Raw genomic sequence first — 15,478 nt, forward strand, 5'->3', positions numbered from 1 at the left:
AATATTGCCAGCACCGCCTCCAGTGCCTGTACAGTAATAGGGCCATCACATACTGACATTCTTTCATTTTATCTTGATTCAAAAATGATGTTGCAGCAAGCACAGACAGATGTGCAGCACTCTGGCTGTAAATGGGCAGCAATTTTAGATCAAAGTCTTTCATTTACATTTTCACAGGAGGAAACAGGACAGAAATTCACAACTTGTTTACGGGAGAGCAATCTGTTTAGCAACTAAATAAGATAGCAACCTACCTCACACTGACTTTTACAGATTTACCAATAGAACAATCTTTCCCCACATTGGGTTAGATTTTAGAGTGGGCTCAAACACAACCAATAGTGATTCTCTGAAGCTAACCAAGGCTGCAGTCCTGACTGAGAGACTTGGTTTACTAACTGGGTAAGAATCATTGTCTATGTTGATTCATATTGGCCGCCAGGCCTTGTTGGTGTTGGCCTGCCGATTATAATCCGTGTTTTAAGGATTCCAGGATTCCCGCCTTCCCTTTTGCTCCTGTTTCAGTGTGTGCAGGGCATGCTGTCCTTTGTAGCCTGCAGCAAACTAAACCGCAGTGCAGCATCAGTTCTGACAGCGTGTTGCAGCCGTGCAATGTTTTGGGTCAAATCACATGGTCCGGAGCAGTTGGCCATCTGTACCTTTCCCAACCTGTCATCCGAAGCCCAAAAATCACCAACCAAAGTCGGACTGAGCCCATCCCTCCCACCCCTGGACAATGATGCATGAATTCCATCGGGGTGTTTTTATTTTTGAGGAACCTGGGCGAAAGGCTAGGACCACAAACAGCTTCAGGGTGCGTGATGAGTAGGAGTGAACACTCGATAAATCAAGCAGTCGCGATGAGGTGTGTGTAAGATGCAGTCTGTATACAGTATAACCCGCCTGAGATGGCCAGCTTTCATCCGGTTTTACAATGTCACCTGAGCCACACTGTTTGCAGTTACTGTTTCGGGTACATTAAGCCTGCTGGCCTAAAAATCTCACAGGCAATGATAATCGATCATTGTTTTAAAAGAACAGAAGTTTGCAAAGTAGCATAAGTTTGTAACTTTATTGATTAAATATAGAAATGTCCTCTTAATCCGTATTGGATCTGAAGATGCTGGTATCTTGATTCCATTTTTGCGGCAATACAAAGTAAAGTGTTGCTACTTTTCCTTCTCCAGGTTCTATATGGTGCAGATCCAGGGACTGCAGATCAATGATTATATTTGCCGCCCGGTTTTGGCCAGCATCATCCTGAACTCTCCTGCTTTGTTTTGCTCCGATCTGAAGGGCATAGATGTTTTAGTTCCTTACTTCATTTCAGCATTGGAGACAATATTGCCTGACCGGTGAGTTTATTCACTGTTCTTTACCCACCATTGTTTGAGTTATTTTTCTTTTCACCGATGTTCTCCCTTCCTCTAATTCCAGAGGCACGGAGCATCCCATGGGACCTTGCCCAGCCCGCAGTTATAAATGTAAGCCTCGACTGTGAGTGTTGGCTGACTATTTGACCACGAGGGGCATCATAGCCAGCCTTAATCTGTCCTTGTCCACACACATGCACTTCCAGCGGTCAGTGGTTTAATAAGGAGCAAGACACCTGGCCACGACAGGCGACTTCAGCCCTACCCTGACTGAGATGATCTACCTGCACACAGACTGGGAATCAAATCCAGTCTGTGGTCTAACCAGCTGGGTCATTGTTGGGGGTTGAGGTGGGGGGAACCCGTATGGATTCTAATAGATGACTTTTGATGTTGTCTGTAGTTGCAAATGGGAGACAAAATATCCCACACCTGGGCTCTTATTTTGCTATTGTGAAAGTGACCCAATTTAGACAGTTCCAAATCAGCTTCTAGTTTGAGGTAATCCTGCGGAGGTGATCTAGGCACACTGCCTAAATGGCGATACAAGGCCAAATGTACAAATGCCTGCTCCTAGTGGGGTGCGTTACCTACCAGCACATATCAGGAAATTGTATCAAAACGCAACTGGACAAGCCACATAAATGCCAAAGCTACTCGAGCAGGTCAGAGGCTTGGTCTTCTGTGCCTCACTTCCTGACTCCCCAAAGCCTCTTCATAACGTGCACTGCACATGGAATACTCTCCACTTGCCTGGATGAGTGTAGCTGCAACAGCACTCATGAAGCTCGACACCATCCAGGGCAAAGCAGTCTGCTTGATCAGCACCAGTATTGTGTCCAATTCTGGGCCCTACACTTTAGGAAGAGTGTCAAGGTCTTCGAGAGGGTGCAGAGAAGCTTTACTAGAATGGTCCCAGGGATGAGGGACTTTCATCAGGTGGAGAGACTGGAGAAGCTGGGGTTGTTCTCCTAGCGCAGAGAAGGTTAAGGGGAGATTTAATAGAGGTGTAATGTAAGAGTTTTGATCGATAGGGAGAAACGGTTTCCATTAGCAGGAGGGTCGGTAACCAGAGGACACAGATTTAAGAGAATTGGCAAAAAAAGCCAGGGGAGAGATGATAATTTTTTTCAAGCAGAGAGTTGTGATCTGTAATGGCGGTGAAAGTAGATTCAATAGTAACTTTCAAAAGGGAATTGGATAAATACTTGAAAGGAAAAAATGTCAGGGCTATGGGGAAAGAGCAGGGGAGTGGGACTAATTGGATCGCTCTTTCAAAGATCTGGCACAGGCACGATGGGCCAAATGGCCTTCTGTGCTGCAAGATTCTATCATTCTATGACTAGCTGTGGATGGAGCTGGGAGATGGAGGAAAGGTATGTTAGTGCCATCTAGTGGAAGGTAAGCAATTTAAAAACACTTCTCTACATTGTGACTAAATCATGGCACTTGGGTATGACCAAAGCTAGTGGGACTGCTTTCATTCCCCTCCCTGTTTGCTGACCTCCGTCTTGTCCTGCTTCAATTCCCATTCCCCTCTTTCAGATTTATCTTCCCTTTACCCCGTCTCCCCATCCCGGATGTGTGTTGATCCCTCACCTTTTCCTGTCCCTAATGTGACCTCAGCGATCACTTGCTCCCTTTCCCATTCTTCCACCCTCTTCCACTTCCCCCTCTTTCTCCCATTCCTCCCTCTTCTCTCCCTCTCACTCCCCACCCTCACTCCCTTTCCTAGGAATGATAAATAATCATTTTTGTACATTACAAAGAATAGCACGCACTCTGTAGCACAAGATCACATATCTGGATTCGAGAAGAAACATGATTACTGCACGTCCCCTTTCCACCAGCTCTGCCTGATTTTTGAATCACTATTTCCCTCATCTTCACTTATTTCCTTATTTCCACCATGTCTCCGATTTCCCCTGTCCTCCCCAATGTCTGCCTGTTATCCTTCCCCTCACACTCGTAAAGTGCACAGACATTCTTCTATGTGAGGGGTGCTATATAAATGCAGATTTATGTTCAGCCCGTTACTGCCCCACAGGCATGTTCGGTTTTCACAATGCACATGTAATTAAGAGGTATCGGAGAGGGAGTCAAAGTATTTAGTGCTATAACAAAATCTAGACTGAGCTTTTTTTCGACTAGATTTTGCGTTGCCTAAACTAGGTTTTGAAAAAGTAAGGGATCGGAACAACTGATTGTAATGTGTTATTTTTATTCATCCCCTCTTTTGCAGAGAGCTGTCAAAATTCAAAGCGTATGTGAATCCCACTGAACTTAGGAGAGCATCAATCCACATTCTGCTGTCGATGCTGCCTCTCCCCCATCACTTTGGGACAGTTAAATCTGAGGTACTGTCTATCGTTATTGACTGCTTAAATATTTTGAAGACTCTTTATCTAATATTAGAGCTGTGAAGAAAACAAAATGCGCCCAGGGACACAGTTAGCGTACAGTGAGCGGAGTCTAACTTTGATTTGACAGGCGTTGATTTTTGTCGTCGAATAATGTGGCCAGTAATTTGGGACGTTTGTGTCCATAATATATATATCTGTACCTGTGTGGTTCCGAGCAGTACAGATCAGCGAGGTTCCAGGTTCGATCCTCAGTCTCTGCCGGGCAGCGATTGGGAAGCTGCAGTCGTTCCTGGTTAGGAACAAAGTAATCACAACTTGTATTTATATAGAGCCTTTAACATAGTAAAATGTTCCAAAGCGCTTCACAGATGCGATTATCAAACAAAATTTGACACCGTGCCACATGAGATATTCGGGCAGGAAAGAGCTAGGTTTTAAGGAGCGTCTTAATGGAGGAAAGTGGTGATCTTGGAGAGTTGTAAGGACTGAAGGAGATTACAGAGATGGGGAGGAGCGAGGCCATGGAGAAATTTGAAAACTAGGAAATGAACAGATTAGGCAGGACCCACAGCAATGTAGTTGGCTATTAACTGCCCTTTGAAATGGCCAAACAAGCCATTTGTAACAAACGGCTACGAGAAACAATAAGAACAGCATTTTGGGAGTACCTTCGCCACACGGGCTGCAGCGGTTCAAGATGGTAGCTCATCACCACCTTCTCGAGGGCAATTAGGAATGGGTAATAAATGCCGGCCTTGCCAGTGACGTCCACATCCCATGAACGAATAATTTAAAAAAGGATTTCCACTCCTGATCGATATCCAGCAATCCCTGCTTAAAAAATGCACAGCTGGTGAGGGCAGGATCGTGCTTTGCTGCAGTGTCTTCCCACGGAGAAATAGCTTGAAAACTCTCCGTCTGGTCCTGCACTGAAAGTTGGCATGCAGGTACAGCAGGCGGTGAAGAAGGCAAATGGCATGTTGGCCTTCATAGCTAATGGTTTTGAATATAGGAGCAGGGAGGTCTTACTGCAGTTATACAGGGCCTTGGTGAGGCCTCACCTGGAATATTGTGTTCAGTTTTGGGCTCCTAGTCTGAGGAAGGACGTTCTTGCTATTGAGGGAGTGCAGCGAAAGTTCACCAGACTGATTCCCGGGATGGCGGGACTGATATATGAGGAGAGACTGGATCGATTGGGCCTGTATTCACTGGAGTTTAGAAGAATGAGAGGGGATCTCATAGAAACATACAAAATTCTGACGGGACTGGACAGGCTAGATGCAGGAAGAATGTTCCTGATGTTGGGGAAGTCCAGAACCAGGGGTCACAGTCTAAGGCTAAGGGGTAAGCCATTTAGGACTGAGATGAGGAGAAATGTCTTCACTCAGAGAGTTATGAATCTGTGAAATTCTCTACTGCAGAGAGTTGTTGATGCCAGTTCATTGGATATATTCAAGGGGGAGTTAGATGTGGCCCTTACGGCTAAAGGGATCAAGGGGTATGGAGAGAAAGCAGGAATGGGGTACTGAGGTGAATGATCAGCCATGATCTTATTGAATGGAGGTGCAGGCTCAAAGGGCCGAATGGCCTACTCCTGCACCTATTTTCTATGTTTCCATGCATGTGAAAAAATACCACTCCGATAAGGTTATCTGAGTGACAGCCAGTGAAAAAAAGGCGGAAACTGAAATTCTGGGGGGAAAATAGTTCAAAACGAAACAAAAAAGGATTAGGATTGTTAACAATGTTCCCTCTAATTTTGTTTCCGTGCGTGGTCCTTTTAAATTGTGCCCTGCCCATTCCATGGTTTGCAAAAGCGGGTGAGCAGCCTAACATGGGACCTCAGACACTGCGTGTCCTCGCAGCTGCACAGCTTTAGGGAACATTGATTGTGTCTGCATGTTTTCCTTTTGTTCTTTCCAGGTGCTTTTGGAAGGAAAGTTCAGCAATGAGGACTCTTCACACGACAAACCAGTTACCTTCCTCTCCCTGAAACTAAGGCTAGTCAACGTGCTGATTGGTGCCCTACAGACTGAAACCGATCCCAACAATACGCAGATGATTCTAGGTCGGTCGGGATTTTATCTGGTTCAAACCTAATTTATAGTTGCCAAATATTTAATCAGTTACCAAAGGGCTGTTTTCCTTTTCAGGTGCCATGTTAAATATCGTTCAAGATTCTGCTCTTTTGGAAGCAATTGGGTCTCAAACAGAGTTGGTAAGTTGGAGAGCAACTGTTGTGGGTTTTTAAACCTCTGACTGCGGCTATTGTGGATGACAAATTATTTATATTGAGTGGACAGTGCCCACTATTCAGTTCTCAGTAGTTTAGATGCTTAACCCTTTGACCAGAGCTGTGTACGTCCCTTGAGTTCTGTGCTATCCTTTTACAGAGTGTTGGTGATAGCACTCACACGTCACTCAAGAGTCACAGTCGAAACAGCAGTGGCATCAGTATGACCAGCACTGGCAGCTCTGAGGCCACCACACCAGATAGCGAAAGACCTGCACAGGCCCTTCTACGGGATTATGGTGAGACAAACATGCCCTTGAAAACATACTGAATGTAGTCTAGGTGCACTGTTCATCTTGAAGAAATATATCCTTTTTTTTAAAAAAGTTAGCTGTGTAATGATATTTAAGACCATATTCTCATACAATTATTGGCACCCAACTGCTATACAGTAATGTCCAGATAGTTATTGGGATCTTCTGTGACTCCCCCTGTCAGAAAAGAAAGCACTCTAAGCAGTAATTGAGTTCAGAAATTCTGGACCTTGCTTGATGAAGTTTCACCAGTCCATGGGCTAACAGTTGGATGGAGCACTCAACCGTTGATGGTAAAAGCCTTGAGAATTAACAGAACTGTCCCAACCCGCAGAAGCACACCATCTGTTTATCAATTAAAGGTCTTTCCTTCCAGCAGAGAATTCAAATTCAGTATGAAGGAGCGATGTCAGTATCTTTTATGTACCATTTGCCGTATTTTCTATAAAGTACAGTGTGTTCAAGGATTTAAAGTAAGGATTGTGGAGGACTAAGGGCAGCGAGGGTGCTCCAATATCATTGCCGAGTCCAGTACATCCTGTTTTAGTTCCAGGCTTGCCGTTTGCAGAAGGGTTGTTTGTCAACAAGTTCATTTGAAGGCTGACATCATTTGAATGGTTTAAGCAGGTGTCGAGAAGTCCACTTGTTGGGTGTGGGGAATGTCAGGATTGCACAGTCAGGGCCAGCAGTGTCCGCTGATATCCCCTAGGCTGCTGGGCAAATTAGGACTGTCGCCTACACTCTCTGCCGATACTGGTGTGATTTGTAGATCTCAGTTCATTTTGCTTTTCTGGAATTTGCAAATTGTTTAACTTATTTATATGAAACCAATAGTTTCAATTTCACATATGCAAAATTCAGTTAGCTAAGTATTTTGTTCTGATCACCTGAGCGGATAGTTTGGCTTTGACACGTTTAACTTGTCTTTGTTTCGGTATTATAGAGGCAGCTGAGTTGTTTGTCGAACTAACTTTAGGCAATAAGCGATTCCTAACAATTTAGCATGAATACTCTGCATGACATTAAAATGCATGCAGAGCACGTACAGTGGAATCCTCTCGCATGCAATAGATTCATGGGCAGAAAAGTCACTCATAAAACTGAGAAACGATAAAAGTATAAATTGGACGGAGTGGCAATTGTGATATTTTGTAGGAAGTTTGAAAGTCCAGCGGTCTTGCCTCTGTTTCTGCTGCTTGGGGTCACACAGACAGTTGATTTTATATTTAGAGCCAACATCTATTACGCAGCAGGGCTTAAGATACCCTAGTGGCTTCTGAGGGATGATGCACAGAATTTTCTGCATGCATTTACTAACCAGCTACTGAGGTTACTGCAGTTTGTTGCAAGGCTGGAATTTGGGCCTCGTGGTTTCAAGCTATTATGCAATGAGGAGTGGCGATGGGACCCGGGGATTATCCAGCTCTGTTGGCAAATTGCTACAAATTTACTTAATTCAGGATTGCGTATATGTGGATTCAGCTGTGATTAATCTTCCAGGGTGCCCATGTGCTGCTGGAGTTCTGAGAATCTGATGCACAGTAATTGTGGTCTTGTACTTCCATTTAAAGAAGGCCACACTTTGATAAATGTAGTGTTGATATCACTGCAGTACAGTCGTGTATTCTTTGCCTCCGAGGAAGAAGGTTTTAGAAATTGCAGCTCATGACTTTGAAAACTTTTTCGCTTTAAATTTGCAGCAAACCCTGTAAAGCAGAAATACAGGGATCGTTGGGTGACGTGTATCAGTATGTAACAAGTTACAGTTTCAGTGTGACTTTATTAGGGGGGAGAGGTTTAAAGAAAATGTGTCCATTTTGTTGTGTAATGTTTGTTCAGGGTAAAATATATATATATGTGTATGTATATATATTTAAAAAGCAAGTTTGCACAAAGTTCTATAACATTTCCGGGCTCATCGTCCCTTCAGGGATTTGACTTCTCCAACGTTTCCTTATTTTCTGTATGTCAGTATGTCAGATTCTCCAATGCTTTCTCTTCCGAGTAGGCAGGCCAGAAGTACCCAGCCAGTTGTTTTCTTGGTTATTTCAACAGCAGACATATAATGGGAGACAGAGAGAGGCTAAATCAGTTTGTCTATCATCCCAGGTTGAATCATTCCTAGTATCAAGCAGACAGACCAAGCACAAACTCAGTTCATCCCAACCGATGCTGGGAGATTTTGAAAATCTAGTAGCTCAAAGACCCAAACCTGAAGGATCAAACACTGGCCCATCAACTCTTTGTATCCTTATTCCATCTTGGGTGGGTGTCTAAGGCAGCGGTTTTGTTCATCCTGTCATTGTCCCAAGCCATTTATACAGGAACTTTAATATATAAAATACCTCAAGATACTTTACAGAGGTGTGGAATGAGAGGAACGTGGCCATAGGAGAGAGAGAGAGAGAGAGAGAGATTAGGAAAGAAAGAAAGACTTGCATTTACATAAGAACATAAGAATTAGGAACAGGAGCAGGCCATCTAGCCCCTCGAGCCTGCTCCGCCATTCAATAAGATCATGGCTGATCTGGCCGTGGACTCAGCTCCACTTACCCGCCCTCTCCCCGTAACCCTTAATTCCCTTATTGGTTAAAAATCTATCTATCTGTGATTTGAAAACATTCAATGAGCCAGCCTCAACTGCCTCCTTGGCAGAGAATTCCACAAATTCACAACCCTCTGGGAGAAGAAATTCCTTCTTAACTCGGTTTTAAATTGGCTCCCCCGTATTTTGAGGCTGTGCCCCCTAGTTCTAGTCTCCCCTACCAGTGGAAACAACCTCTCCGCCTCTATATTGTCTATCCCTTTCATTATTTTAAATGTTTCTATAAGATCACCCCTCATCCTTCTGAACTCCGAGTAAAGACCTAGTCTACTCAATCTATCATCATAAGGTAACCCCCTCATCTCCGGAATCAGCCTAGTGAATCGTCTCTGTACCCCCTCCAAAGCCACTATATCCTTCCTTAAGTAAGGTGACCAAAACTGCACGCAGTACTCCAGGTGCGGCCTTACCAATACCCTATACAGTTGCAACAGGACCTCCTTGCTTTTGTACTCCATCCCTCTCGCAATGAAGGCCAACATTCCATTTGCCTTCCTGATTACCTGCTGCACCTGCAAACTAACTTTTTGGGATTCATGCACAAGGACCCCCAGGTCCCTCTGCACCTCAGCATGTTGTAATTTCTCCCCATTCAAATAATATTCCCTTTTACTGTTTTTTTTTTTCCCCAAGGTGGATGACCTCACACTTTCCGACATTGTATTCCATCTGCCAAACCTTAGCCCATTCGCTTAACCTATCCAACTCTCTTTGCAGCCTCTCTGTGTCCTCTACACAACCCGCTTTCCCACTAATCTTAGTGTCATCTGCAAATTTTGTTACACTACACTCTGTCCCCTCTTCCGGGTCATCTATGTATATTGTAAACAGTTGTGGTCCCAGCACCGATCCCTGTGGCACACCACTAACCACCGATTTCCAACCCGAAAAGGACCCATTTATCCCGACTCTCTGCTTTCTGTTTGCCAGCCAATTCTCTATCCATGCTAATACATTTCCTCTGACTCCGCGTATCTTCTGCAGTAACCTTTTGTATGACACCTTATCGAATGCCTTTTGGAAATCTAAATACACCACATCCATCGGTACACCTCTATCCACCATGCTCGTTATATCCTCAAAGAATTCCAGTAAATTACTTAAACATGATTTCCCCTTCATGAATCCATGCTGCGTCTGCCTGATTGCACTATTCCTATCCAGATGTCCCGCTATTTCTTCCCTAATGATAATTTCAAGCATTTTCCCCACTACAGATGTTATATAGCGCATGTCATGACCTCAGGATAACCCAAAGCGCTTTACAGCCAATGAAATACTTTGAAGGTTAGGTTGAAAAGATGGATTTTGATTAGGTTTTTAATGGGCAGAGGACTTTAGGGACAGAGTTGAAGAATAGGACCAAGGCAAGTTAAAAGCTCTGCCACCTGTGATGGGGCGACAGAAGGGAGGGTATGGACAGGAGGCCAATCAAAGGCCAGAGAGACAAGTGCAATGATTTTAAAAGGCAAGCACTGGCGAACAGGAGCCAGTGTCGGTCAATGAGGACTGGGGTGATGCATTTTGGCCAAGTTGGAATTTATGAGTGGATGATGGGCCAACAAGGAGAATACTGGTGTTATTGAGTCTGGAGAAAAGTACAGAGAAGAGTTTGTGATCGGGCAGAGATGGGAATAAGTTACCTTAGTGGCGTGTGGTAACTTTACACTAAAATACAGAAGTAGCTTCAATCTCGGATGATCTGGATAGTGGAGAAATTCTTAATTCAAACCATGTTCCTTTCTAAGTATATTGCTGCATTAAGAAGCCTGTGGAACTGTGTAGTATTCAGTCTGACGGAGGAGAGGTGACATTTCTGCAATCGTGATTTATGAGGCTTTTACTTCGCACAAGAATTTAGAATATGTCCCGATTGAGCAATGCACTTCAACTGTGAATATTAATTCATATTCTTTTTATTACCGATATATCTTCACTGCTTTTTTTCCTCAGCTTCTGCACTGAACCTCCATCTCAATTCATCATGCTCTGTCTCCTCTGAGTTCACTAGCCTCCTAACCCTCTGTCCTCCCTCCATGTAAACTCTCCAACCCAAATTCACAGCCAGCCCCTCGGCCTTGCCATCTCTCGTGCCCTCGTTACTCCCTTTGTGTCAATCGCAGATAAGGCCAACTCTGACCACTACCTTGTATCGCTCTCCACTCACATCCCCCTACACCCCCAACCCCTCCTCCTTCTGTGCCCGCTCCTGGAAAAAACTCTCTCCCGAGTCTCTCACAACTGCACTTATCAACTCCCAACTGTCCAGCTTTTGGCCCTCCATTCACCATGCCATTTCTGCAGCTACCGATCTCAATCACACCCTCACCACCACCTTTGATGCCCTAGTCCCTGTTAAAACAATTACTCTCTCTCATCCTGGCCGTTCCCCCTGGTACAGCCCTGATCTTCGCTCCCTGAAGTCCAAGAGACACAGACTTGAATGGATGTGAAGGACAACTGGTTTAGCCATTCACGGCCAGATTTGGCTGGACCACATAAATCATTATCGGGCACTACTCTCGTCTGCCAAAACTGCTCACTATTCCAGAATCATTCTGACATGCAAAGATAATCCCCGACTTCTATCCTCCACTGTTAACCGTCTTCTTAAACCCCTCTCCCCAGTCTCCACCCTCACCTCCGACAACAAGTGTGAGGAGCTCATGGACTTTGTCTCTAAGATTGAGACCATCCGTTCGGCCGCCCCTGCATCTTCCCTTCCCCTAGCCTACCGGGACAAACTTTCTAAGGATCACCCCTGCCCGAGCACTGAACTCGCATCTTTCTCCAGTTTCTCTCCGATCTCCCCTCATAGAAACATAGAAAATAGGTGCATGAGTAGGCCATTCGGCCCTTCGAGCCTGCACCACCATTCAATAAGATCATGGCTGATCATTCCCTCAGTACCCCTTTCCTGCTTTCTCTCCATACCCCTTGATCCCTTTAACCGTAAGGGCCACATCTAACTCCCTCTTGAATATATCCAATGAACTGGCATCAACAACTCTCTGCGGCAGGGAATTCCACAGGTTAACAACTCTCTGAGTGAAGAAGTTTCTCCTCATCTCAGTCCGAAATGGCCTACCCCTTATCCTAAGAATATGTCCCCTGGTTCTGGACTTCCCCAACATCGGGAACATTCTTCCCGCATCTAACCTGTCCAGTCCCGTCAGAATCTTATACGTTTCTATGAGATCCCCTCCCATCCTTCTAAACTCCAGTTAATAAAAGCCCAGTTGATCCAGCCTCTCCTCATATGACAGCCCAGCCATCCCTGGAATCAGTCTGGTGAACCTTCGCTGCACTCCCTCAATAGCAAGAACGTCCTTGCTCCGATTAGGAGACCAAAACTGAACACAATATTTCAGGTGAGGCCTCACTAAGGCCCTGTACAACTGCAGTAAGACCTCCCTGCTCCTATACTCAAATCCTCAATCAATGAAGGCCGACATACTATTTGCCGAATTCACCGCCTGATGTACCTGCATACCCAAATTTCAGTGACTGATGAACCATGACACCCAGGACCCGTTGCACTTCCCCTTTTCCTAATCTGCCGCCATCCAGATATTCTGCCTTCGTGTTTTTGCCCCCAAAATGGATAACCTCACATTTATCCACATTATACTGCATCTGCCATGCATTTGCCCACTCACCTAACCTGTCCAAGTCACTCTGCAGCCTCTTAGCGTCCTCCTCACAGCTCACACCACCACCCAGTTTAGTGTCATCTGCAAACTTGGAGATATTACACTCAATTCCTTCATCCAAATTATTGATGTATATTGTAAAGAGCTGAGGTCCCAGCACTGAGCCTGCGGCACTCCACTAGTCACTGCCTGCCATTCTGAAAAGGACCCGTTTATCCCGACTCTCTGCTTCCTGTCTGCCAACCAGTTCTCTATCCACGTCGGTACATTACCCCCAATACCATGCGCTTTGACTTTGCACACCAATCTCTTGTGCGGGACCTTGTCAAAAGCCCTTTGAAAGTCCAAATACACCACATCCACTGGTTCTCCCTTGTCCACTCTGCTAGTTACAGCCTCAAAAAATTCCAGAAGATTTGTCAAGCATGATTTCTCTTTCATAAATCCATGCTGACTTGGTCCAATCCTGTCACTGCTTTCCAAATGCACTGCCACTTCATCCTTAATGATTGATTCCAACATTTTCCCCATTACTGATGTCAGGCTAACCGGTCTATAATTAGCCATTTTCTCTCCTTTTTTAAAAAGTGGTGTTACATTAGCTATCCTCTAGTCCATAGGAACTGATCCAGAGTCGATAGACTGTTGGAAAATGATCACCAATGCATCCACTATTTCTAGGGCCACTTCCTTAAGTACTCTGGGATGCAGACTATCAGGCCCCGGGGATTTATCGGCCTTCAATCCCATCAATTTCCCTAACACAATTTCCCGCCTAATAAGGATATCCTTCAGTTCCTCCTTCTCACCAGACCCACTGTCCCCTAGTACAATCGGAAGGTTATTTGTATCTTCCTTCGTGAAGACAGAACCGAGTATTGGTTCAATTGATCTGCCATTTCTTTGTTCCCCATTATACATTCACCTGAATCCGACTGCAAGGGACCTACGTTTGTCTTCACTAATCTTTTTCTCTTCACATATTTATAGAACCTTTGAGCTCATCCTGTACATGAGACCCACTTCCTGTTCCCTTGACCCTATTCCCACCAAACTGCTGACCACCCAACTTCCTTTTCTGACTCCCATGTTAGCTGACATTGTTAACGGTTCTCTCTCCTCAGGTACTGTCCCCTTCTCCCTCAAATCTGCCGTCATCACCCCTCTCCTCAAAAAAACATCCTTGACCCCTCCGTCCTTGCAAGCTACCGCCCCATCTCCAACCTCCCTTTCCTCCCAAGTCCATGAGCGTGTCGTCGCCTCCCAAATCCGTGCCCATCTTTCCCACAACTCCATGTTTGAATCCCTCCAATCCAATTTCCATCCCTGCCACAGCACCGAAACGGCTTTCTTCAAAGTCACAAATGTCATCCTTTGTGACTGTGACAAAGGCAAACTATCCCTCCTCGTCCTCCTTGACTTGTCTGCAGCCTTTGACACGGTTGACCTCTCTATCCTCCAACACCTCTCCACCATCGCCCAGCTGGGTGGGACTACACTCACCTGGTTCCATTCTTATCTATCTAATCCTAGCCAGAGAATCTCCTGCAACAGCTTCTCTTCCCACTCCCGTATCGTTACCTCTGGTGTCCCCCAAGGATCTATCCTTGGCCCCTCCTATTCCCCATTTACATGTTGCCCCTTCATCATCCGAAAACACAGTCAGTTTCCACATGTACGCTGCTGACACCCAGCTCTGCCTCACCACCATTTCTCTCCACCCCTCCACGGTCTCTAAATTGTCAGACTACTTGTCTGACATCCAGTTCTGGATGAGCAGAAATTTTCTCCAATTAAATGTTGGAAAGTCTGAAGCCATTGTTTTCGGTTCCCGCCACAAACTCCGTTCCCTAGCACTGACTCCATCCCTCTCCCCAACATCTGTCTGAGGCTGAACCAGACTGTTCGCAACCTTGGTGAAATTAGCTTTTGATCACATATCCGCAGCATAACTATGACTGCCTATTTCTACCTCTGTAACGTCGCCCGTCTCTGCTCTTGCCTCAGCGCATCTGCTGCTGAAACCCACATCCGTGCCTTTGTTACCTCTAGACTTGACTATTCCTGCCGGGCCTCCCACATTCTACCCTACGTAAGCTAGAGGTGATCTAAAACTAGGCTGCCCGTATCCTAACTCGCACCAAGTCCAGCTCACCCATTACCCCTGTGCTCGCTGACCTACATTGGCTCCCGGTTAAGCAACGCCTCAGTATCAAAATTCTCATCCTTGTTTTCAAATCCCTCCATGGCCTCGCCCCTCCCTATCTCTGAAATCTCCTCCAGCTCCACAACCCCCTCGAGATATCTGCACTCCTCTAATTCTGCCCTCTTGAGCGTCCCTGATAATTGCTCAACCATTGGTGGCCGTGCCTTCTGTTGCCTAGGCCCCAAGCTCTGGAATTCCCTGCCTAAACCTTTCCACCTCTCTACCTCTCTTTCCTCCTTCAAAACCCTAAAACCTACATTAGTGTAAAATTTTTTTGTCTCATTATTCTCCTGTGAAGTACCTTGGGACATCTTACTACATCAAAGGCGCTATATAAAAACAATTCGAATGATGCTTGTATTCCGTCGATTTTAGAAGATTAAGCGATGATCTAATTGAGGTGTTTACAATGACTAAAGGAGTTGATCGGGTAGGTCGAGAGAAATTATTTCCTCTAGTGGGGAAAGTCTCAAACGAGATGGAATAACCTTAAAATTAGTACTAGGCTGCTCAGGAGTGATGTCAGGAAGCACTTCTTCACACAAAGGGTGCTGGAAATCTGGAACATTCTCCCCCAAAAAGCTGTTGAGGCTGGGGGTCAATTGAACATTTCAAAATGAGATTGATAAATTTTTGTTGGGCGAAGGTATTAAAGGTTATGGAACCAAGGTGGGTAGATGGAGTTAAGATACAGAACATTCACGATCTAATTGAATGACGGAGCAGGCTCA

General features: G+C 45.2%; 1 protein-coding gene across 4 annotated transcripts in view; it reads left to right on the forward strand.

Annotated features, from left to right (window-relative positions):
- ralgapb (Ral GTPase activating protein non-catalytic subunit beta) overlaps positions 1-15,478 on the forward strand; it is a 140,631-nt gene that overhangs the window by 76,969 nt on the left and 48,184 nt on the right. For all 4 annotated transcript variants that reach the window (XM_070896492.1, XM_070896493.1, XM_070896494.1 and 1 more), the window contains 5 exons: positions 1,188-1,355; positions 3,616-3,730; positions 5,660-5,804; positions 5,890-5,954; positions 6,130-6,268. In XM_070896492.1, the coding sequence (XP_070752593.1) occupies positions 1,188-1,355; positions 3,616-3,730; positions 5,660-5,804; positions 5,890-5,954; positions 6,130-6,268 (632 nt within the window). The remainder of the gene's footprint in view (positions 1-1,187; positions 1,356-3,615; positions 3,731-5,659; positions 5,805-5,889; positions 5,955-6,129; positions 6,269-15,478) is intronic.

This window comes from Pristiophorus japonicus, chromosome 12 (genome assembly GCF_044704955.1).
Source record: "Pristiophorus japonicus isolate sPriJap1 chromosome 12, sPriJap1.hap1, whole genome shotgun sequence".
Lineage (NCBI taxonomy): Eukaryota > Metazoa > Chordata > Chondrichthyes > Pristiophoridae > Pristiophorus > Pristiophorus japonicus.